The sequence below is a fragment of the Danio rerio genome, chromosome 9, assembly GCF_052040795.2.
Source record: "Danio rerio strain M-AB ecotype USA chromosome 9, GRCz13ab, whole genome shotgun sequence".
NCBI lineage: Eukaryota > Metazoa > Chordata > Actinopteri > Cypriniformes > Danionidae > Danio > Danio rerio.
In genome coordinates this window covers 36,888,259-36,913,591 of record NC_141029.1, presented here as the reverse complement: position 1 = coordinate 36,913,591, position 25,333 = coordinate 36,888,259, and the positions used below count along the sequence as shown (strand labels likewise).

At 36.3% G+C, this 25,333-nt stretch overlaps 2 protein-coding genes across 8 annotated transcripts in view; one reads left to right on the top strand and one right to left on the bottom strand.

Annotated features, from left to right (window-relative positions):
• Nucleotides 1-10,997, top strand: part of appb (amyloid beta precursor protein b) — a 45,091-nt gene extending 34,094 nt beyond the window's left edge. For 2 of the 3 annotated variants that reach the window (NM_152886.2, XM_087265883.1), the window contains 9 exon segments: nt 516-590; nt 879-1,037; nt 3,033-3,161; nt 3,250-3,349; nt 3,603-3,806; nt 5,083-5,136; nt 5,224-5,294; nt 5,388-5,534; nt 8,041-10,024. In NM_152886.2, coding sequence (NP_690842.2) covers nt 516-590; nt 879-1,037; nt 3,033-3,161; nt 3,250-3,349; nt 3,603-3,806; nt 5,083-5,136; nt 5,224-5,294; nt 5,388-5,534; nt 8,041-8,142 — 1,041 coding nt within the window. In that variant the 3' untranslated portion in view covers nt 8,143-10,024. 3 annotated transcript variants of the gene reach the window in all.
• Nucleotides 10,915-21,926, bottom strand: gabpa (GA binding protein transcription factor subunit alpha). Of its 5 annotated transcripts, none has more exons than NM_131587.2 (10): nt 21,784-21,926; nt 18,641-18,737; nt 18,384-18,528; nt 18,216-18,300; nt 16,374-16,601; nt 14,268-14,462; nt 14,125-14,178; nt 13,815-13,943; nt 11,903-12,095; nt 10,915-11,583 (listed from the first exon to the last, which is right to left on the bottom strand). In NM_131587.2, exons 2-10 carry the CDS (start codon nt 18,715-18,717, stop codon nt 11,322-11,324), a joined length of 1,368 nt encoding a protein of 455 aa, NP_571662.1. In that variant the 5' UTR covers nt 18,718-18,737; nt 21,784-21,926; the 3' UTR covers nt 10,915-11,321. The 5 variants fall into 5 exon arrangements, with proteins under 5 accessions (NP_571662.1, NP_001315341.1, XP_087123144.1 ...); NM_001328412.1 differs by lacking the exon at nt 21,784-21,926 and adding an exon at nt 21,586-21,662; XM_087267018.1 differs by having other exon boundaries at nt 10,920-11,583; nt 14,268-15,694; nt 15,861-16,601; nt 21,784-21,879.
• Between the last annotated feature and the right edge of the window lie 3,407 nt (nt 21,927-25,333).

Sequence of the window (25,333 nt, the reverse complement as noted above, 5' to 3'; positions counted from 1 at the left end):
ACGCTATATTTCAACATCTGATCAGAAGGCAGATTCTAAATTAGGAGAGTGTATTTCTCTCACACTTGAACCGCATCTGACAGAAGCATAACAGCTTTTACACACATCTTTCTTTCAAACTTAAAGTTTTGCATCACAAAAACACTCCCTAAGCCCCCTAAAACAGTACTGACACCCAGTTGAGAAACGCTGCTCTGGCTAATGACAACTCTTAATGGAAGTTCTAAGCTGCCTACCAGAAGGTGCTGGTCACTATGGCACCCTCCATGCAGCAGCAAAGAAAAAGGTTTAAAAGTTGCATTATTTTGATCACTAAAATTAAAAAAAACATTTAAAACACAGTCCTGATAAATTGTGGGAAAATAATATTTCAACATACTGATTCAGTTTTACTACCATTGCAGATATCCTAAAACACAGAGTGCCATGTGACCTCTTTATTTTCGTTGTTTTGGTGTTGGAGATTAATTTGGTGACCATTTTCCTGTCCTTCCATGTCTCTTATCTGTGTTCAGGTGATGAGGGAATGGGAGGAGGCCGAGAGACAGGCCAAGAACCTTCCTCGTGCTGATAAGAAGACCATAATTCAGGTGAGCATTCAGCTTTTAATAAATGTGATTGGGATATGCTGGCTGATGATTCATGAGCAGTAAAGAGCTGAGAGTAAACAGCGTTTATTGTTAATGTGATGTAGTGGCTTGTTGGACCGCTTATATAAAAGCACTTAGCGGGGTTGCGGTTTAAGTGTGTTCAGATTTAGTAGTACGGCATACATCTCCCATTAAAGTGGAGGGGGCTTTCAGGGGGATTGAACAGCTTGTGCTTTTTTATTCTTGGGGATTAATGAACGTCTACTGGCTTTATTGCTGTTTTTCTAGCGCTTCCAGGAGAAGGTGGAGTCGCTGGAGAAGGAAGCGGCTGGAGAGAGACAGCAGCTGGTGGAAACGCACATGGCTCGAGTGGAGGCCCTACTGAATGACCGCCGCCGTCAGGCTCTGGAAAGCTACCTGAGCTCCCTTCAGTCTGACCAGCCTCGGGTACACAAACACTCCTATTCTCCACAAAACAGCACAGTCTGCAGTCTGTTTGCATATGCAGGTCATTTGAACCGATTAGAAAGGAACTGGTTTAATGAACAATTCAACGACTCATAGATTAATCTGTTTAACATATGATCCATTGGCAAACATATTTTTAACTATGCCATTTTAGCAGCCACGGGTACACAAACACTGCTATACTCAATAAAACAGCACAGTCTGTAGACTGTTTGCAAATGCAGTTCTTCTGATTGAATTAGGGGGAGAAACTGGTTTAGTGAACAATTCAATGACTCATAAATGAATCTCTTTAAAATCCTTTTATTCATTGACCAACATTTTTTTAACTATGTTAATCAATCTTTTAGTGATGCACTGTATATGAGTGGCCATATTAATATCAAATGATAAACTGCATTTTAGGCTTGGGCGGTATCCAAATTTTGATACCATCAAACCTCCTCGCTATTTTACCTCGGTATCTGGTATTACGTGCAAAAAAATTATGACAAGCCTACTGCATTTTCAATATTGTTATTGGTATAATACAAGGTATCTGTGGGGTCCTAAAATGTCTTAAATCTCAAAATCAAAATTGTAGGCCTTAAAAAGTCTTAAATTACTTAAATATCGTGTTGTAGGTCCTACATTTTTTTAAACAGGTGTTAATTTTCTATTGTTCATGTATAGCTACCCTATCTGGCCAATCTCAATAAAACTTTTAACTTTTTATTTAGGGATGTGATTTTTAACTGTTTAATTATTTTCCTTACAGCAACATTTGTTTAAAAGTGCTCCATGAATGTCCTGCGAAGGACACTGACCTGGACAGACTGTTGTGCATACATTTAGTTTATTATAGTTTTTAAACTTAAAACATTTTACTTTTCTTTTTTTTTTTTTTTAAGAAAGGTTATGTGGAAAAAAAAAGTGAATATATATAACTAGAGCTTGCCTGTTTTGACACAAAATTTAAAATATTTACTTAGAAATAAATAAAATATATATATTTTTTTATATTACTTTATTATTATTAATGTATTAATAGATGCATTAAATTATTTTTAAAAAATGATTTTGCAAATAAAAATCTTTCCCAACTGGGTCATTCGAAAAACTCCTTAATGTTTAGCTCTGTATGAGTCTAAAAATGTCATTCATAACGGTCTTAAAATGTCTTTAACTTGCTAAAGGCTGACATGCATGCTTGACATGCTTTCTGCTGGCCACTAGTGTTTTGATTGTCACTTCTGAGCTGATGCAAAAGCAGACGTGTGTGTTACGAGAGCTAATGCCGCTGCGTTTTTTGTTATGGAAAAAAAGACTATATTTGCGAAATCCTTTTCATAAGCTTACTGAAGCTTTGCCTGAAATTAATAAAGATTATTAAACAATGAACAGCCTTATCCACTACCAAAATCAGCACAACAAATACAATATGAAGACATTTGACAAGGACTGTGCCAAGGCAAAAGCTATAGATGCAAAGTTATGAAAATGATGGCCAGCTTTAAGCATTGTTGAGGATTTTGGATTTTGTTGGCCTATAAAATTGAAACCACGCTTCTTCGCCCCCAGCTGGCAGAAATTTTTTGACATTTTATTTATTAGACATGCTTATTTATTGCTTTTATTGTACGTGTTTTTTTGTTTGTTTGTTTTTTATCAGGTAATAGATTTTATTTATATAAAAGAAAGTTGTCTATAGAAATGAATAGTAATGAAATCATTCCGGAAATGTTCCCAATATTTACTGGTATTACTGTGTGAAAGTGGCTATTGTCTACATGAATACATAAAACTAGTTAAAATTGTGTTCTTTGCCCCCAAAAAACTACAAATCTTAATTTCATATCAGTTATGACTGTAAATTATATATAGAATACCTAGTAAATGTTGCCATAAATATAGCCTGTGCTTCTGATGTGATATTCAAACATAAATAAATAAACAAATTATAACATAAGCTAAAAATAATCCTGTCTCATACAGCCTCGGCAGGTGCTGAATCTGTTGAAGAAGTATATCCGTGCGGAGCAGAAGGACCGTCAGCACACTCTCAAACACTTTGAACACGTGCGGGAGGTCGATCCCAAGAAGGCTTCACAGATTCGGCCATTTGTAAGCTCCTGTCAAGCTGTTCGTTCCTGCTTTAATTATGATTTGTGTAAATGCTTTAGAACTTGATTTTGAGCCCCTGTGCTTTTAGGTGATGACCCACCTACGTGTGATTGAGGAACGCATGAACCAGTCTTTGGGTTACCTCTATAAAGTGCCTCAAGTGGCTAATGATATCCAGGATCAAGTGGGTGAGTTTTTTTAATCGCACTTCAGAGGCTCAAACTGTGCTGGAAATGGAATATGTTGTCACATAACATCATTTTATTTTGTTTTATTTTTAATGTTTTATTTTTTTGTTACTCAAAACTGTTTTACTGTACTTTTGTATATTTTTTGTGTAAAGCATTTTGAGAATTAAGTTTTAAAGGCGATATATATATATAAGTGATGTAAGTGATGATTATTATTATGAAGAATTATGAAATGCTGTGTTTTGTGCAGCGGTGCTGGTTCAGCGTGATCAGGCTGAGGTGACGCAGCAGCTGTCGTCTCTTCAGAGTAAGATGAGGGTCAGTTATGGGAACGATGCCCTGATGCCGGATCTGCCCGACAGCACCACACCACTGGACAACCTTCCTCCAGAGCAGGACGGCCTGGGCTTCATCCATCCCGAGAGCTTTAACCAGGCCAACACTGATAACCACGGTAACACCAACATGCCTTTAGTTAATATTATTCCTGTGTATTATTTGTTTTGAGTCAAATATTCAATTGTGTGTTAGTTTGATAACATCTCATCACAATTTTAGGTAAGAATGTTATCTTTTAACAAATCTAGAGCATTTATCTAAAGAAAATTACAATGAAAAAATTGGTGTTAACTAATGAAGGTCTGGAAAAGTTTGAAATTGACCTTCTGTACTTTTATTCAATTCAGTGATCTGGATTTTATTCTTTTCTGAAATTTTGATGACCCATTATTGACTGTGAAACACGTTCTTATTAATGGCAAGTTCTAAGCCAACAACTTAAAAAGGGAACTCTTAATTTTTATCCTGAGCTTTATACAACTATACAGAGCAAACATTAGATATGCCACTAGAGGGCGCTGTTTACATTTTTACGAATCTGAAATATATTACTTGGGGTGCATTTGTTGTATGTTTTGGATGAAGAAAACACTAGAGGGCACTGTCTACATTTTTTCAAATCTGAAATACATTACTTAGGATGCGTTTGTTGTATGTTTCGGATGAAAAAACACTAGAGGGCACTGTCTACAGTTTTTCGAATCTGAAATATATTACTTAAGGTGCGCTTTTGTACATTTCAGATGGAAAACCACTAGAGGGCGCAATTGACATTTTCGAATTTAAAATATATAACTTAGGGATGCGTTTGTCATACGTTTTGGATAGAAATACACTAAAGGGCGCTGTCTACATTTTTTCGTGAATCTAAAATATATTACTTTTAATTTAGAAATTGTAGGTGAAAAAACTTCTAGACGGTGCTGTTTTGATTTTTGCGAATCTGAAATATGTTGCTTAGGTTGCGTTTTTTGTGTATATTGCTAATAAAAACACTAAAAGGTGCTGTCTACATTTTTGCAAACCGGAAATATGTTACTTAGGGTGCATTTGTTGTATGTTTCAGATTACAAAACCACTAGAGGGTGCTGTTTACATTTTTACGAAGGTCTGAAAATATATTACTTGAGGTGCATTTGTTTTATGTTCCAGACAAAAAACTCAGGAGGGCGCTGTCTACATTTTTGCAAATTTGAAATACATCACTTAAGATGCATTTGTTGTTCAGTTTCAATGACAGAACTACTAAAGGGCGCTGTTTGCATTTTTGTATAGCAACAAATCAGCATATCAGAATGATGTCTAAAAAGACTAGTAATTAAGCTTACAATTATAGTAATTATAAAAATAAATTTTAAAGAGAATGAACTGCATTTTTTTGTCTTGCTTAGTTGAACCTGTAGATGCCCGTCCAATTCCCGAAAGGGGTTTGCCTACGAGACCCGGTAAATGTGAACTTAATTAGTGTTCTTTTCAGCTGCCTCTTTCAATAATTTCACATATTTAAGAAATATAATTATATACGTTTTCAGAGATTCCAAAGGTTCGGCTGGACATTGAGGAAAGGCACAACGCTGGCTATGATGTTCGTGACAAGAGACTGGTACAACACTTTGTTTCACTTGACATTAATATATATAACATTTATCTCCTTTTCAGTGTGTAATAAGTAAGTGATGTGTTTGTGTTGAATCAGATGTTCCTCGCGGAGGACATGGGCTCTAATAAGGGTGCGATCATTGGGCTGATGGTGGGGGGCGTGGTCATCGCCACTGTCATCGTAATCACTCTGGTTATGCTCAGGAAGAAGCAGTACACCTCTATTCATCATGGAGTTATTGAGGTGAGTCACGTTTATGTGCGTTTCCATGGAAGTGTGACAGAATTGAAAACTTTAAAAATCATCAAAGTCAACACAAATGCATGAATGCAAGTGAATACCTACTGAGCAGCGCAAATAAAGCAGAATGTGTGATCTGTTGAATTAACGCAATAAATTCACCTGGATTGTGTCTTTTGCAAAAGTTTTGTTGTCAGTAATCAAATATTTCATCAAGTATAGTCTTGATTTTACATCCTTATTCACTAATCATGATGGACAGCTAATTGCTAAAAAAAAGCTATATTGTAATAAAAGCTATATTGTAATGAAAGTATAAAAATCAAGGCAAATTTAAATTAGTACTTTAAAAAAAAACGTATTTACATAGTAGTTTGGGATTTCTCTCTCATTTTTTATATTTGGAGAATTAAACAACTGTTTTTGTTTGAAGAGGTAGTTGACCCAAAAATAGAAATGACCTCATTTATTTATTCTCTCGTTTATAAAAGCTTTATGAGATCTGTTGAACCCCTAAGAATACTTTTTGAAGAATGCTGGTCACTGACACTAATTAACTTCCATAGTAGAGAAAAATTACTATGGAAGTCAATTGGTGCCAGCAACCAGCATTCTTCAAACTATATTTTTTGTGTGATAAATTGAAGAAAGAAACTCAAATAGGTTTTAAAGTGAGAGTAAATGATGACAGAATATTTATTTTTGGGTGAACTGCCCCTTTAAAAAACCACTAGAAGGTGGCAGCAAGTTGCTGTATAATGACTAAACCGTTGAATCATTTCTTCAAACCATTCAAATGGCTAATTCATTTATTAACAAAGTGGATCAGTTGAATAATAGGCTCAGTCTATTCAGTAAAAATCTGATTTGTTGAGGAACTAAACTATTTTATAGATGAAAACACAAGTATAGTATATGAAATTAAAATCAATCAATATTTAACTTATTTGTTAAACTATTATATCCATTTGTTGTGACGTCACACTAAGCAGCTTCCGGGTCCAAGCGCTCTATCAAACTATATAGAGACTCAACAACTGGTAATAATAAACGTTTTCAAAGCGATGGTATATTTTAGAAAATCATGATCGCAACATGTATATATCTATGCCTAATAGCCAGAAAGTGATCAATGTTTTAAAAATTGCTCAAATATTATTGTCTGTGAAGCAGCAATTCTACAGTCTGTCGTGTACACAATGATTTTATATAAAATTCACTTAAATGTGTGACTTGACTAAAAAGTGGTCATGAACTATTATTATCTCAATTCAAATGAGTAGTGGAAACAGTATAGAGTGGAGGAACTATGACGTCAATTTCTATGCAAAACCCCAGAAGTGAGTTAGCATTTTAGCAGTTTCGGTTCCCTCGTCCCAAAGTCAATGAGTATTTTATAGTTTGTAGTATTTTCCTCAGTTTTAGAGACAGTCATGACAGATTAATTTGCTGATCATCTATTTTATACTGCTGTATAATGATTTTATTCTGCTGACGGCTGCCTGTCTCTTTCCTGCTCTTAGTTACGCAAATGTGTGAATTAAATTGTAAAAGTGCATAAACTTAAAGTATCATTTTAACGTGATCAAACGATTTTTCGTCGTTTTTTCTTCTTCTGAAACATTTTACTCCATCATAACTGCAATATTTACACTTCTCAAATTTTATAGCATATTGCTATATATATCATATGAGGATAATAATATGTAGGCACGTTAATAAAACATACGGTACATGTGTTAAAACTTTTATCGAGGGAAACAGTTTTATGCTAGCAGTCGATTGGCCTACAAGGCGTCATAGTTCCTCCACTCTATTCCATACTTTACGACTAAGCAAACGAATATCACAGATGCAGTGGGTCAGTTTTTATTTATTTTTTTTGTAACTTTTTTAATTGTGTTTGGCTTAAGGCTGGCTCACACTGAATCCTGAACGATTGTAGCATGTCAGACTGCAGACACGCCAAACACGGAAGAAAACGTCCCCACCAGTTTGACGTCATCCACCCGACACTTTTACTATACCACGTTCTGAAATGATTCCTCATGACGAATGTAAACAATCTGTAGCGCAATTTTGCACAAGCTGTGTCTCAATAATAAAACCAGGAAGAAAAAAACATTTTGACATTTCCCTGAGGTCGTTTAAATTGTCGCATGAGTCGCGTCATCAAATTCGGAGCTCTTATTGGCTGTTGGATTGACGCTCATCGCAGCTGTTGTCACACTGCAGGGAAGTGTCTGAAATTTTCTAACACTGCCAGAACTTCATCGGAGGAAAATCTGATCACAACGGGCAGTAAGCAGCTGTCAGTGAACATGTTAAACCAACGATCAAAGATCACCGATTTTAGCCTACGATTTCAGGAATCTTTTAGGATTTCCCTAATTTGTCTCAGATGACAAAATCGTGGCTGAAATCTCAGTGTAAGCAGGGCTTTAATCAAGCACCTGCCTTCAAGAATTTTCTAGATGTGCAAACACTCATGTTTTTTTTGCTATTCCAGGTGGATGCGGCAGTGACTCCTGAAGAACGTCATCTGGCAAAGATGCAGCAGAATGGCTATGAAAACCCCACCTACAAGTTCTTTGAGCAAATGCAGAACTAAAGATCCACATCATCATCATCATTCCCCAAAATACCACCATCATCACCTCTGCATCAAGACAGAGAAACAGACTGACCCCCACACACACAAACACCGGTCAGCTCTGTCACCATCATTGGCTTCCATCACCTCAGCATTTCATCCAATCAAGCCAGCGCTCACTCAGACTGCACAGAAAAAATGATGCATCACTGCTGCCCATCTGTCAGCAGCCCCGTCCATCTGTGCGCTTTCATGCCTGTCCATCACAGCACTGTTGCCGAGAATGAAGCCGTTTTCTTTTGCCCTTCTAAACTTACCCATGATCCTCCTGTCCATTCACATGCTGTAGTTTCGTTTCTCACTCTCTCTCTCTTTCTTGCTTGAGCATTTTTGTTCCCCTTCCAGAAACTTCTTGAAGCACTTGCTCTTTTGTTTTGCACGTTTCCTGCCTCCTCCCTTTTTCCCGGGCACTCAGATGACGCAGTGCTGTGTTCGGCTCCAACCGCAGACGCAGAGCAATGTATTCATCAATACGCTTTCCATTCAGGTTATTTTTTTCTCTGAAACAAAAAAATATATATTTAAAAACTAGTAAAAACTAAAAAAATGCATAAAAAGAACAAAAAAAAACATTGACAGAGATCAGAAATGAATGTTTGTTTTTATTTTGTGTGTAATATGTATTGAATTAAGGCAGAAATTAGCTGTATCTATATAGTGCATGGCAATTTTAACAGAGAGAGAGGCGGTTTCTGGATCCAAAGGAAGATTTTTGACCGCTCTCTCTCTCTCTCGTGTAGAGATTTTAGCTGGATTGTACATTTTAATCGTCTTCTTGTGATCACATTTTAAATAAGTGAGAGAAAATGATCAAATAATTCTGCTTGGCTACATCGTCACAGGGACATGTTTCAATGAAAAGTGTGCTCTCTTATTTTATTTTCTTTAGCCCAGGTGTGTCCAAACTCGATCCTGGGGGGTTGGCATCCTGCATATTTTAGTTCCAACCCTATTTAAACACACCTGAAGCAGCTTATCAAGCTCTTTAGGTTTACTAGAAACTTCCAGGCAGATGTGTAGAAGGAAGCTGAAGCTAAACTATGCAGGACACCGGAAGTTTGGACTCCTCTGCTTTAGACCATGCCACGCACACTTAATGGTTGCATGGGGCTGGAAAAAGATGTATGTATTGTATTATGAAGTGTAATATTAGCCCACGTTTTGGTTCAACACTCTACGCACTTGGCAGTTTAGTTTTTATAAATGGGTCAAAGACGCCCTATTTGCCTCATGAAGTTTTACTCCATGTCAGGATTTGGTTATGGGGCCTGGATTAGGGAAGGGAGGTAATAGAGTGGTGGGATTTTGCTTCAAAAATAGCCACCATTTTTTTTCAATCGTGTGTTTTTTGGTTTGTCCCAGTTTCCCTCCCTCTTTGTATTCCCCTCCCAGTGTCTGTGATATTCACGAACACTTTTTGGGACAGAAACTCCTCACCTCTTTTATCCTTTCACCGAAGTATCTCATAGCACCTTACAGGCCAGAGCAGGTGGGAAGGAATCGCTAAGATAGGATATAATGAGTCGCTCTGATGTTGATGGAAGTTGTAAAAAATCTGTTGAATGAAACACAGCCATTAAACCAGTCAAACATTGTGCAGTTTTGTCACAGTGCACACTGCTCATTACGTTCCTGTATAGAATTACCTTAGCTCCAAAATCTGGTGTTGTGCTGATTTGTGGATGCTCCAAGTGAGTGTCTGTGGTCAGTAGGAAACGGAGAAAGCTCTTTCTGTGACGTTTTCCTTCGCTGTCTATTCCCATCATTGGCTCAGAAGGGGGAGAAAAAAGCTTTCTACAACACTGTAACCCATGAATAAAGTTTTGAATGTACATACAAAGTGCTTGTGATTGCCATCATTTTGTCAAAGGGTGTGTTTGTATGAAGTCAATCTAGGGCCATATATACTTGCAAAACAAAAAATTTTGCAAACAAAAAATAAACTATTGAGCAAACCCACGGTGGACTAAAAAGCAAATCAAAATGGGGATTGCAATTGATGATGGGTTTTGTAATAATGCTCTAATAAATGTTCTGCAAATATATATATATATATATATATATATATATATATATATATATATATATATATATATGAGTGTGTGTGTGTGTGTGTGTATATATTATTTTTTTGCAGTTTTTTTGTTTGCAAAATTAATTTTTATATTTCAAAAGTAAATTTTTCGCTTCGCGATGTTTGGAGATTTGCATTCATTTATTTAACTTTTGCTCTATACTTTATTTTTTGTTGCAAATCTTTCTTTTATTTTGCAAGTTTACATGGCCCTAGATTGACTCCATGTTTGTAGGGGCCATCCAAGTGGCATACTTATGCACTATTCTACGCCATTTTGTAGTTAAAATGGTGTGAGTAGTACATTCACACTGAAAACACTTTAATTACCCAGACGATGCTCCTATTCAACCTTTAGAAAGAAGAGTAGAATGTTGAACACTTTACACACTCAACAGCTGCTGCTTTGCTCAAATAGCGGAAAGGGTGGAGCTTTTGGGGCGCTCATGTTGGATTATTTTAAATTGTGAAAGCACTATTCTCCTATGACAGTGATTATATCACCTCCCGATGGAGTATGCGGTTATAATCATGGCACTACATTCATACACTATGCTGTTGAGTGTGCAAGTGCATAAGTACAGACTAGGTAAGAGCATAGTTTGCCACTTGGGACTCAGCTTGTAAGTTTATACTGCTCCATTAAGCAAGACTCATGAAATTCAAAAAACCAACTGTCTCTTTATTGCCCTCTGGTGGACAGTAAAAAGTACCTCACCTTGAGGGAATCGGACACTCGAAAATAAAAAGGAAAAAAGAAAAAGATCCTTTACAAATGGAAAATATCAAAATACACTGCGCCCACGTGGCTATCAAAAACATAGAGTTATATACAATGGAAATATAGCCGATGCTACCCTGCAGTCGGAGAACAAGCATACAAAAAACTGAAAGCTCATACGTGATCATCTATACTTTTCTCACATCCACACACACATTCATTCATCCACACACACAAAGCGCACATCTGCTTACAAACCCGCTGTTCTCCCACCCCGGCCCAAAGTCAAATATCAAACCCGGATTGCTCCTGTCTTCCTCCTGATTGGCTGGGAGTCTCTCCTCAGCTGTCTTTGTCCAGCGCGGCGGCGGCCAGAGTAACTGTGGTGACGGGTTGACCTGTGGCGGTGGCCAGAGTGACTGTGTTTACAGGCTGACCGAGGCCCTGCAGCTGCACCCGCGCCAGCTTCTTCTGTTCGCACTCCGTCACCAGGTTGTTGAGCTCGGCGGCGCTGTAGCCAATCAGAGTCCTCAGGTCACACACAAACTTGTAGACAAATCGCTTGCCTTGCACTTTGCTGATCATGTCTCCATCGTAGTAGTACCTGTAATGGGAAGAGTTTTGAAATGAGAATGACTGTGCTTCTTTAAAACGTCACCGGAAGTGATAATCCCGAAATAAGATGATCACGGATATTGAGACTAACAATAAAAACAGAGATCCTAATATTATTTTAAAAAGTGGAGCAGGAGATAAAAGATGTTTCGCAGGGAGACTGTGTTATATAACAGAATCTAAATAAGAGGATATGGGTAGAAATATCACTTCTGATTCAGACTGCTAATCAGCAGGTGGCAAGAAATGCATTTCAAACTTGTACGCCAACCGCCAATTAAAAGTCAAGAAGAAGAAGTATCCCGCACCTGAGAGCTCTGCTCAGCTTCTCGTAGTTCATGGTGGGCTTGTTCTTGCGCTGACCCCATTTCTGAGCCACCAGCTCCGGCTGATTGAGCTTGAACTCGCCTTCTTCGCCCACCCAGGAGATGCAGTCGCGAGAGTCTTTATCCGTCAGCAGCTCCAGGAGAAACTGCCACAGCTGAATTTGACCGTTGTTACCTTTGAGGAAACACGCATGAGATGTGACTCTACAATCGTTGTTCAGGGTGTTTTCTCTGGTACAAGAGAAATCTCAGGAATAGAAAATTATGATTTGTGAACTAAACATACACCACAGGATGCTGAATCTGGATGAGAGATGGGGTTATCCGATTTGGCCTAAAATGTTAATCTCGATTAATTGAACATTTTTACTCGATTATGATTAATGAACAATTATTTCATTTATTTATTTTCTGCTCTCATAGTTCACTGAAAGGTTTTGTACAGCAAATATGCTCACATATTACAAGTAAGAGATTTCTGAATGAAGGGTGCAGTACTTGAATTAAAATAATTGAGGAAAACACACCGTTGAACAAATTAAATTAAACACACACGGCCTAAAATGAACAATCACTTTTTAAAATAAATAACTTGCACTTTTGGAAACAAAATAAATAATTTCCAGTGTTTTTCATATTAAAAGTAGAAAATAAGCTGTATCTCTTCTAAATAAAACAACTCTTGCATATCCTGTAAATGACATTTTAAACAGTACATTTCTTGAATCTTCTGTAAACAAATATTTTAATGTAATCTCTGGCGCAGCTTCCCGTCATCGTCAATGTAGTGCAAAGTAACACAAAAGTAACAAACAGCGCAGTCATGTGACTCTACAAGCAGTAAGGTAAGCATTTGAAAAAAATCAGATCGATTACTGGTTTGGAATGCCAATTTTGATTACTTTTTGATTAATCTACCAGTCCTAATGAAAGGAAGAATATAGCCCATAAAACAAAAAAGTCCATTTTAAAGTAAAATGATGACAAATTATCCAACAAAATTAATAGGTAGACTACTCCTGACAAGTTTGGAAATGGCAAGATTTGTAACATTTCTAAAGGATTTCTTATGTTCACCAACGTATAGTAAAAAATAAATACAAAGATTTCTTTAATGGGGTTGACCCCATTTTGAAAATGATTTTTTTTATCCATTTCTCAGTGAATATAGGCAATTTATTTTGGTGTATTTGAACAAAACAGTTTTATTAAACAGAAATATTTATTACAATAATATTTTATTCACCAAACATATTTAAAAATTGAAAGATAATACAATTAAATTCAAGCAAAATATTGCAAAAAAAAAAGTACAACCTACAAAATGTTTCAATTTTTTTTGCTTCTCCTGATTTTTCTTTTTTTTATTTATTTGTATTTAATATTTTTCTATAGCACAATTTTGGCTGTACTACTTTTTGTACCGTTATCGTTAGTTATTATGTTACATAAGCTCCAGATTTGGCTTCAGTACTGATTATTCTAATGTATATGCCCAAATTTAATATTGCATAGCTTCCTATTAAAAATATTAATTTAAAAAAAGATTTGTGAGGGGGGACTTATATATGCTGAGCACTGCATCTATAACCAAAACATGCAGTGTTGGTGGTCCTCCAGGAACGTGGTTGTAAACCACTGCTCTAAATAACAGTATTTTCATTTGTAATCATTTGGAAGAAATGTTATCAGACCTTTATAAAATAGAACAAATACTAACAATTTCATAAAAACATACCAAGTAAACACTGTGCATGTAAACACTGTGCATTCATTGTTTTTCCATATTTGCTAACAAAATATTTCTTTACTATTTTTATTGTAATAATAAAATGACATGTTACTTAAACAAGCTGAGCTGAATTTGTGTTGTCGTCTGAGTGTCTGCATGTACCTGTGCGGTTGCCTGGGGAACTGCGCTCCTCTCCTGAGATGCGAGGGGCTCGTGGTGTTTTGTTGTGCTTCATCACTTTAATGGCTGTAGGTGTGGCCTGCTGCACAGGAGCAGGGATGATCTGCACCGCTGGAGAACATCAACAAACTCTGTTACCCACAACAACAACAACAAGCTCTATTCATCAAAAAACTGAAGTCTAGCCTAGAGACACAAAACTAGCCTTTAAGCTTCAGTCATGTGCAGTTTCAACAAAAAGTGCTTTTGTTGAGGAAACCGAGCAGATGCTTCAGGATCTACTGATACTCACGTTGATCAATGGTGACTGTAGCTTCCTGACTTTGATCCTGACTCGCAAGTACATCTGCACAGAGCATTAGAAAGATTGAAAACAGGCTGAAAATAAAATACACACAATACATACAACTGAGTGTTTTTGTTTATGAAGCGTACACTTGCGCAGAAGCTCCAGGTGGCTCCACAGGATCTCGCCGCTGGGCACTCTCTGCAGGAACTCCTCCTGGCTGAAGCCACAGAGCTGCCGGCCCGGGATGTGAATGCCACCCACCTCCATTTCATCAATGCCAAACTCTTTCATCACCCAAACTGCCCAGTGGATAACCTGATCTGCTGTCCACTGCACGGGGTCTGACAGACAGAAACATTTACCGTATTAAAGGAATACAAATAATTAATGTTATCATTTACTCATCCTTATTTTAGTTTTTTTTTCTGATGTTGAACACAATAGAAGATGTTTTGAATATTGCTGGCAACCAAACAGCTGACATAGCTACTGACTCTCCTTTATTCCATACTATACTATATTTTTGTGAAAAAAGAAACTCAGTGGTTGGTCAAATTCTGGGCAAACTGTGTTTTTAACATAAAATCTACTGTAATAGCGCTAATGTTCATTTCTCATTTGATTTAAGTAAAATACTTAATAAAATAAAGGAGTATAACAGAATTGCATACACTATTGTTCAAAATGTGTAATCAGTAAAATGAATGTGAAAGAAATTAACACTATTATTTAGAATTAAAGTGATCACAGATAATAATAACTGTTTAACATATATTTCAAATAAAAGCTGTTCTTTGAACTTTCGCTTTCATTAAATATCCTTTCAATGACAAATGTCATGAGCGCAATATTACAAGTCGAGATCACATTTATGTAATACGAGCATGCAAATCTTTGCTTGCGCAACTTCTTCCTCTATTCATGCACAAAACTTTTTTCGTGTACACCCTCAAATATACGCTGCTTAATTGCAGATTTTCTTGTGCGCTCTCAAATAAATGCTGCTGAAGTGCGATTTAGTGCTTTATGCAACAAGTATGTCTTCAACATTTATTTCAAGGAATATTTATTTAGGTCTCCAATAGACCTACAGAACAGCATTAATGCGTCCTTAAGTAAAGAGAACGGCCATGAACTTCAGCAAGATAAAGTCATTGTGTAAAGAGCTATGGACTTAATATACAAAATATAATTATGGAAACTGTGTTTATCTTCACTGAAAGCTACATCGTGTTGCCTCACGCATCTTACATCTGTCTGTCAGTCAGTCAGTCAGTAAGCATGTCACCTTTAAGGGTCAAACAAATAACGCACAGCCCTACTACAGTTACAAAAAAGTTCTTGCTGTTATAATTCACTTACCTTTTAATTAGTTTTGGTGCGATTATAACCCACTTTTAAAAAAACGACAATGACTAAATGTTTTGAATGAGCTGTAATGCAGCTGTGGCGGGATGAATTTTGGTGTGGCGCCCCGCCATGGAAGAATGAATGTAGCGGAAACCAAGAATAATTTTTGGCAGAATAATTTTTGACACTGAAAGCTGAACAAATGGCTGCTGAAAACTCAGACGTGCCATGACAAGAATACATTTTAAAATAAACCAGGATTTCTGCAGGTTTCACAAAGTTAAATTTAAGACTTTTAAAGACATTTTTAAGACCATTATGAATGACAATTTTGACTCATAAAAGGCTAAATGCGAAGGAATTTTTCAAATGACCCATATAGAAAAGATAAATAAATACATGGTAAATACAAGGAGCACTTTAAAACAAATGTTATTGTAAGGACAATAAGAAATCCATTATGATCGATAGAGTTAAAAATTACCTTTTAAATAAAAGGTTTTAAGATTTATTGAGATAGATTGTTGGCAATTGTATGAATTTTTGCCATATTGGGTAGAAATACATGGAGCAAAGGAAAATTAGGACCTGTTTAAAAACCTACAACACAAAATTTTGATAAATGTAGGACTTTTTAAGGCCTAACATTTTGATTTTGAGATCTAAAACATTTTAGGACATTTTTAGACCTCGCGGAAACCCTAATAAATTTAAAAAGTAATATTGTGAAATAATATTACAGAATGAAATACCATTCTAATTTATTGCATTTTTAATCAAATAAAATGCAGCCCTGGCATAAATTATGTGCTTTAAAAATAAAACTTTTGACCCAAATTTTTTAGCACTAATCAGCATTTACATTCAACTCTCAAACACACAAGCACAGACAAAGCACTCACCATAGGGAATGTTCAGTCGAACCTGCTCCTTGCGGTAGCCTTCTAGTGCAGCCGCCCAGCGAGTCACCTGCTCTGAGGTCTCATCAGGAAGGGCCGCTCGCTCCACAGCGATCACTTGTCCATCCTCTACCAGATGAGCTTCCTCGCCAGCAGCAGCATCTGGATCGATCACCACCTCCACTGTTTCCACTGGCTTCACAATCTCCAGAATATTCAGCTTCTCTTCACCTAAAACAGAGCGCAGATTTCAGTTAGTAAGATGTTTTAATGTTTTCTTTATTTGATCAAAAATAACACAGTAAAAATTTTACACTTCAAATTAATTTCCTTTTGAGTTCTGTTTAATATTTTATTAATTTAACTGAACTTTCAGCAGTCAATACTCCATTGTTTAGTGTCACATGGTCCTTCCGATAATATGCACCATATATTTGCTGCTCTATTATAATCAATTAATATTGCTACTGCTCAACTATTAAAAGTGATTTTTACAATTTTCAAAGTTGAAAACCTTTTTCCTGCAGCATCGAATTGTGCAAAGTTCAAAATAACAGTAGACCTGTCACAATAAGGAATTTTTGTTGTGCAATACATTGTCAAGAAAATTGTTTTGATAAGCTAAAATAATGTCATTTTGAGATCATTTTATGCTACTGACTATATAATGATTATATAACAACATAGTAATGCAAATAGCCATAAACACTTTCAAATACTTATCATCCTTAAGGTTATGTGGGTTCTATAATTTGATGATAAAAAGGTAAATGCCCTATTATATATCCTATTAAATGTCCTGTTAGGTAAATGTCCAATTATCCAAACATCAACTTTGACACCGGTGAGGTAGAATGCAAATGTCATTGTAAAATGGCTTTAAAGTTATTTGTGAATCTGTAAATATATATTGCAACACAAAAAAATTCTTGAAGTCATCTCCAAATATTGCACGATATGTCGAGTGATTTTTTTTTTTTAGAGACTTCAACAGAGTGTAAAAATCTTGATGGTTCTGTGGGTCTTGTCTATCAAATGTGATGTTTATTTTTTATTTTCTATTGGATTTGAGTCAGGTGATTAGGTGGGTTATTCTACAGCTTGATTTCCTTTTTCTGAAACCATTTGAGAGTTTCCATTGCTGTGTTTTGGATCATTGTCTTGCTGAAATGTCCACCCTGGTTTCCTCTTCATCATGCTGATAATGTAGATGTTAGACTGAAGCAGTGAATATTAATTTACACTGATAAAGAGCAGAGGATTGCTGAATAACTTTTGAGAATAACCACATTCAGCTGCTTTGTGGGCTTTAAATGACTTTCTACAGCTTCCTTTCTTCATGTGTTCAATATCTTTTTCCTGTGTCATTTCATTTCATTACATATAACTTCATTTGTAAACTAATAACATTGGTTTTATTTTCATGTTTGTATTACTTTGGTTGTTATCAACATCTGGTGAAAATAGTCAACATCACCTTTAAAAATATGTTTTCTGAGAAAAAAGGTGACGTGCTGAATACTTATTTCCCCTACTATAATTGAGTAAATTCACTTGTGAATTCATTTGATGTTCATCATTAACCTTCTATGCTTTCACAATGTCAATTTAAGTCCTCTCTCTGGCAGCTTTTAAACATGCAAATATTCCTCTAATCTCTCAATTATCATGAGCTCATAAAAGCTGCATGCATAATTACAAAAGAATTAGCAAAGTGCTGTTTAAAACAGCATGCCCCACCGCAGGACACGCAAAACCACCCAAATGTTTGAATTTCTGTCTGAAAGGCATGTTGACAAGTTGAGATTTGTCCAACAGCAACATGAGATCACTGTAAACAGTTACCGGGTTTCGTGACGATCTGCACACTGAGCTGTACTGTGCCATCTGTCTTCACTCCTTGATCGAACAAGCTGTGATCAGGATGCAACTACGAGGGAAAAAAACAAAACAGATGAGCATCAACACAATGAGTGCACTCAAATAAGAGTCTGTTCAAACAGAAACACATACTTGGATGTCCTGCAGACAAATGTCATATCCATCCAGCGGGATCTGAAGACGAGGCTCCAGCAGCTTCTTCAGGTTTCCGATCGGCTCATTGATGTCAATGTCCTGAGTGATCAGTTCAGCTGCTGTGATGGTTTGCTCCTCGATCCTGGCGTTTGGTCAAATGAAAAGCATCATTTCACAGGCACAAGATGCGCATTAGTCAATGAAGTGATTCATCCCATAGAGAGGAAAAGAGGAGGAGGAATGAAATCACTTACCCTTCCTCTAAACACTCCTGTTTCTCCCGTCCATCAATCTCAATTTCAATCATCTCCTCTGTCTCACTTTTCGACATCCCTTCAACTCCTTGTCCAACTATAAAGCAAATGCAGATTAAAATGTATAATATAGACAATTTAATATAGAATTAATAACAAGCAAGTGTACAAGAATGGCTGGTAACAATTTACAAACAAAAAAGTTTGTTAACAAATTAATCTAGGTGTCTGCAGGTTTGACAAAGGTAAAATTAAGACTTTTAAAGACTGTAAAAAAATTTGAAACTCACACAATGAGTTGTACACTACCTGACAAAAGTTTAAGGAACAACAAATGATACCTTGACTTCTAGTTGATCATTTGGTATCAGAAGTGGCTTATTTGAAAGGCAACATGGATGGTGCAGTGGAAAAAGAATGAAGTGCATGACTCTCATTAGCTTGCAGACTGCATCCAAACATCTCTACAATGACTCAAAGAACTTATTAATAAAGTCATCTGGAATGGCAAAGAAAATGATCTTGCAGGGCTCCCAGAGTTCATCAAGATTCTTTGGATTTATCTTTAATGCCTCCTCCAGCACCCTACTCCAGACATGCTCAATATGATTATGTCTGGTGACTGTGCTGGCCAATCCTGGAGCACATTGACCTTCTTTGCTTTCAAGGAACTTTGATGTGGAGGCTGAAGTATGAAAAGGAGCGCTATCCTGCTGAAGAATTTGCCCTCTCCAGTGGTTTGTAATGTAATGGGCAGCACAAACGTCTTGATACCTCGGGCTGCGGATGTTGCCATCCACTTTGCAGATCTCTCACATGCCCACATACTGAATGTAACCCCAAACTATCATTTTTCCTTCACCAAACTTGACTGATTCCTGTGAGAACCTTGGCTCCATGTGGGTTCCAATAGGTCTTCTGCCTTATTTCTAATGATTGGGATGCAGTTCAACAGATGATTTATCTGAAAAATCTACCTTCTGCCACTTTTCCAAATGATCAACTAGGAAAAAGTCAAGTTATTACTTGTCGCTCATCTGGGATCGACAACAAAACGTTTTTCAGGTATTGCATTACAGGAGATTAGGTTGTGAATTAAACTATACTGATAACAGCTTTAGTTTGAACAACTCCACTGTCAAACTATTTTATAGTAGTGGTTTATTTTTATTGCCATAACAGAATCTATAACTATTGTCAAAAAATTGAGATGCAAAAATACAAACACTATATAAAATCTAAATAAAAAATAAGCAAACAAAACCTATAAGTTTTTGTTTAATTAAAATTAGTTTTAAAAAATCTCCCAAACACTAGAATAATAAAATAACTTTGGCCGTACCTTCCTGTAATTCTGTATCATGCCCTTACTCGTGTTGTTGTCTTTATTAAGATGAATTGTCCAAAGAATTGTAAATCAAGATGCATATTTGTGAACAAAATGAAATGCTACGGGTGTTGTTTTCTCTAAAATTGAGAAAAGAACACATTTCTGCGAGTAGACTCAAAAGTGATTGACATATATAGTAGTAATCCATTGTTTTTTTTAACCATAGGAGTTTTTATGTCAAATAAAAAAACCTCATTTCCTCTTTGATTAATTATACCTTGTTTGTATAGGAAAACAAAAGTGCTGAGAAAGCACTTAATTGTTTTTTGCATTACTTTTAAGGTTTAAGGTTTGGTTTTTTTTTCATGACTTTATAACTTCTTCTCCAACCAAGTCTTTTTAAGCACTTTAAGGAAACTTTTTGAAACCCACAGAAACTCACACTAAGATACTAAAAGCGAGAATTTGTGACATCCGAATTTTACTGTATCAATTATTCTTTTTTATGAATATATAGTTTTTACATGAAATTGTTTAGTGCTTGTTCACACTTTCCACAGTACATTAATCTTAACATATTTGATTTAAATCTATTAGTAAATGCAGAACATGACTATACATTAACGGATGCTGGAAGTACAGTTTTACGCTAATAATAAACTAAACAAAAGTATCCAGTAAAGTGTTACCATATGAACTATACGAATATTCAAAAAAATAAAACCATAAATTTACATATTTTCTAACATTTTAACAGACACAAACTTATATAAAACATCAAAGTGTGTCCCAGGTGCAGTAATTAGTGAAGTTAACGCACTCAAGCTGTCTCTGAAGTCCTGAAAACTCTCAGGCAACACCGAGGCTTTGCTTGAGCACAGGCCCAATTTGTGATTTACCGCACGTTATCACTTTTATTAAACACAAGGGACGCACATATTTATTAAATATGCTATCCATTCGGTCAACCCGTTTATTATTTGGGTGTGTAGCTTTAAACGTAATATTTCGCTAATGTAATTTCCACCAGCGACTGGGTGGGAAGACGACGCGCGAATCGATACAAACGCAGTTGCCATGTTGGAATGCTTTTGGGTTTCGTAATATAACCGCAAAACCGGGCGTAAAAGACGACTTTTTACAACTTCTGAAACTTTCAGGGCTAGCTACACATCAAGACTTTTGATTCTGGAAAGTTAAAACGGAAATGGAAGAAACGGAAACAAAACAAGAGAAGGGCAGATGTAAAAGCAGCCGGAAATCCTGGCCGAAGTCACGGCGGCTGACAGACTTCCGAAAACAGCCGTGCGACTGAAGAAACGGACGGAAACATCACGGTGTTTAATTATGCGATTCGTGCGGGATGTATTATCAACGGAAGGTACAGTTATGGATGAAGTATATATGTATTCCTGGCGTCTTTGTTAGCTGATTAGCTTAAGCTGACGAAAGACAGAGAGAGACACGCCTGGCTGAACTGAAGATCTGCTCGAGCAAACAGCTCGCGCTAACTTTTACGAAAAGTCGTGCGATCGAGTTATAAAGGTTAATCACATCTCTCGATAAAATAGATGCGTTATAAACAATCCACAATAAACTCTGCAAGTATCTTTACCGTCTGGTCGTCGGACGTGAGAGGGCTGGGTTATTGTCACTTCTGTTAGCACTCCGGCTAGCTCTGTTTCCCCTCAGGATGCTAACAGCTAGCTCGCGCAGAAAGCGGGAAAACTGACACGCTTATAACCTCACACGCATTGAACACACATTCTGTTCGCCTTTATCTCCTCAATATTATCCTTTCTACCAAACTTACCTCTTTATCCCGGCGAGTAAGTGCTGTGTTGGAGTTTTAGCGGGCTAAAGCTGGATGTCAGGGCTTTAGTTTAGTGTGTGTGCTAATAAGTTGACTGAATGTTCATGCTGGTTTTTGGTCAACATTGCATTGGGGGCGGGGATGAGCTGGAGGCCTCGCTGCCCACTGACAGCAACACGAACACCCCACTCGGGACTCCTCATCCTCTTCATGCACGGGGATTAAACAGTATCTGAGTATATGTTTGTTAATTGTGCCACAAAAATGCCAACAAAAGACAACAGAATGTGTCAGGTTTTACGTTTTCTTTAAGGCGAGACACTGTCAGTGAATAGAGTAAATGTTTTAGTTCTCAACGTATAGAACAAAACTTATCGTTATCAAGAATTGTTTTGTATTTGTTTTCTAAAACAATGAAAATGTGTCACTGGGGCTTTATTTTATGCTAATTTGCTTGTATTTTTATCACAATTGGAAGAAGTCAGATTATAAATTCTTCTATTTTAATCTTTTTTTAACAAACCCTACACACTCTCAGAAATAAAGGTATGTGAACATTTGTACTTAAAGGGTCCATATCGGTACCTCAAAAGTATAATACTGCAGCCAGTAACTCACTGCTTATTCTGTGAATGAATGCCTTAGTATATTTAAGGCTGAGTATTTTCTTTGATTAAAAGCAAAAAAAACTATTGTAAATATGTTATTTAATGTGATATCCTAATTAAAAAATGACAGCAGTGAGAAAACTGCAGTTCAGAAAGCATCTGACAGTAGTGATATGGATATATTTGCACAAGTTTTGCAACACACTTATCCATGAGGTCATTTAACTGTTTCACTCGTACGATCACACCGATGTGATTAGCCTTGGCTGATTCCTGAAGCGTACGTTCACACCGGTGTGATTAAAATGTTCAGAGCGCACATCATCAACTGCTAAAACTCAAATCTGACGGTGGACTCCCGTTTCTTTGGTAGATTTTCTACTCTCCCATATAAACAGTTGATTACCTTCATGCATTTCAGCAGAAAATTTTGAATAAACATGCCGTAAATCCAGCCGTTTGGATCTCTCCAAGTTACTGATTTTCTTGAAGTTAACAAAAAGTATTAATATTGTTTATTAAATTATGCAATAATTGTATTTTGTTTGCGTCTAAGTACCTAAAAACAAGAGGAACCCTTTTGTACTTTTTAGGTACTAATATGTACACTGAGGTATTAATATGATCCTTTTAGGTACAGATTTGTACCTTTCCAAAAGGTACCCACCCTAGTGACAGCTCGCATACTTTATTTCTGAGAGTGCAGGTACACTAAAAACAATACTGATTACAACAATTACCCACCGACAGTCAAATGTGCTCAACCCTTTGACTGTGTACTTGTTTGTTTTTGTCCACATTAAATGTGTAACACATGTCTTTTTAACTTCTTTATTGTCTTCCAGGTATTAATTGTCTTTTACGTATTTATTGTCAGCGTTGTTTACCCTTTAACTGCCTGCTCTACCAAATGGTTGACCATATTTTGACTTTTTTTTTAAATAATGACTGTTAAAGTCATTTAAAAATGACTGTTTTAAAATAATGGTTTTACACACAAAATGCTGGTTTACAAGAAAATCAAACAAACATAATCCTGTTGCAAAAATAAAAAAAAAAGTGTAAATGAGAATCTGATATATTTTATGGCTTCAAAAAACAAATATGATTTAGTATTCAAAAATGTTTTATTTTTAAATAAATTGCTCTCAGACATATTTTTCACATATTTTACATGTGTATTAAGTCCGGTACTTTTACCATAAACTGATATACAGTATCAACCATTAGGTAGAGGTTGATATTTTTTACTTTAAGATGTGTTGAAAAAAATGTATTGAGTGTGTTAACTAGAGACATTATGAGTTCAGAAATGCAATTCAAACATTTATCTTTAATTGGTGGGGCAGTTGAAGAGTTAATAGTGTATTGTTTTGTTTGTATTCTGCACTGTCTGGAGGCAGCACCTAAGCTTTTCAGACACATGCTGCTGATGATGCGACAAAGGGATTTGATTTTGTCTCAAAGATTACAGAGGGAATTTTTGGATATGTCTTGTTGCCAATCCTAGCTTTAGGAACAACAAACGATACCTTGACTTCTAGTTGATCATTTGGGATTAGAAGGGTTTATATGAAAGGCAAAGGCCTCTAGATTACACTTGTTTTACTGATTTTTAAGTATTTAATTAGGACAGTAAGATCTGACATTGCTTAGACCAGGGGTCACCAAACTTGTTCCTGGAGGGCCGGTGTCCTGCAGATTTTAGCTCCAACCCTAATCAAACACACCTGAACAAGCTAATCAAGTTCTTACTAGGTATACTTGAATCATCCAGGCAGGTGTGTTGAGGCAAGTTGGAGCTAAACTCTGCAGGGACACCAGCCCTCCAGGACCGAGATTGGTGACCCCTGGCTTAGACAAAAGTCTTGTCACTTAACAGAGATAATGTACAGTATAGAATATAAAGTCATGGTGCAGTAGAAAATGAATTAATATTGTGTAAGAGCTTGGATGACTGCATCCATACATCTCTGCAATGTCTCAAATAACTTATTAATAAAGTCATCTGTAATGGCAAAGAAAGCGTTCCTGCAGGACTCCTAGAGTTCATAAAAATTCTTTGGATTCATCTTCAATGCCTTCTTCATCCTAGACATGCTCAATAATATTTACAACTGGTGACTGGGCTAGCCAATCCTGGAGCACTTTGCCCTTTTTTGTTTTCAGGAACTTTGATGTAAAGGCTGATGTATGAGAAGGAGCGCTATCCTGCTGAAGAATTTGCCCTCTCCTGTGGTTTGTAATGTAATGGGCAGCACAAATGTCGTAATACCTCAGGCTGTTGATGTTGCCATCCACTCTCCAGATCTCTTGCACACCCCCATACTGAATGTTACTCCAAACCATTATTTTTCCTTCACCAAACTTGACAGATTTCTGTGAGAATCTTGGGTCCATGTTGGGTCCAATATTTCTTCTGCCTTATTTCTAATGATTGGGATGCAGTTCAACATATGAATTATCAGAAAAATCTACCTAATGTCACTTTTCCAAATTATCTACTAGAAGTCAAGTTATTATTTATTGCTCTTACAATTGGGATCGACGACAAGACTTTTTTTCTCAGGTATGATGATATTTTTTTTTTTTTTTAGGTATGATGGAAGTGGAAATGTATGCCTCGGTATAAGAGGGGAAAACAGGCTTTGGAAATATTTATTGTAATCAAAATCCACAGACACAAATAGATAAAGAGTGATCAAAAATACTATGTTTGTGAAGATTTAGTTCCACTAGACTGAAAAGCTAGAATTTCTAAATTAGTCCCTGCAGTGTTTCACCTTAGGTGTGAAAATGGACACAGATTAGGGCTGTTTGATATTGTAAAAATCTGACAATGTGATATGTTATGATGCACTATTTGGAAATCATTTATGGTCAAACTTAATTTTAAGGTTATGTTTTTGCTATTCGCAAACCATTAACTTTGATTTTTGACT

Bases quoted from the DNA above. Each gene is read 5' to 3' on its own strand.
- gabpa (NM_131587.2), bottom strand. From the start codon at position 18,717: ATGTCGAAAAGTGAGACAGAGGAGATGATTGAAATTGAGATTGATGGA. The intron at 16,602-18,215 runs GTAACTGTTTAC...GCTCTGTTTTAG, and splicing joins GCAGATCGTCACGAAACCCG to GTGAAGAGAAGCTGAATATT. The intron at 14,463-16,373 runs GTGAGTGCTTTG...TCTGTCTGTCAG, and splicing joins TCGACTGAACATTCCCTATG to ACCCCGTGCAGTGGACAGCA.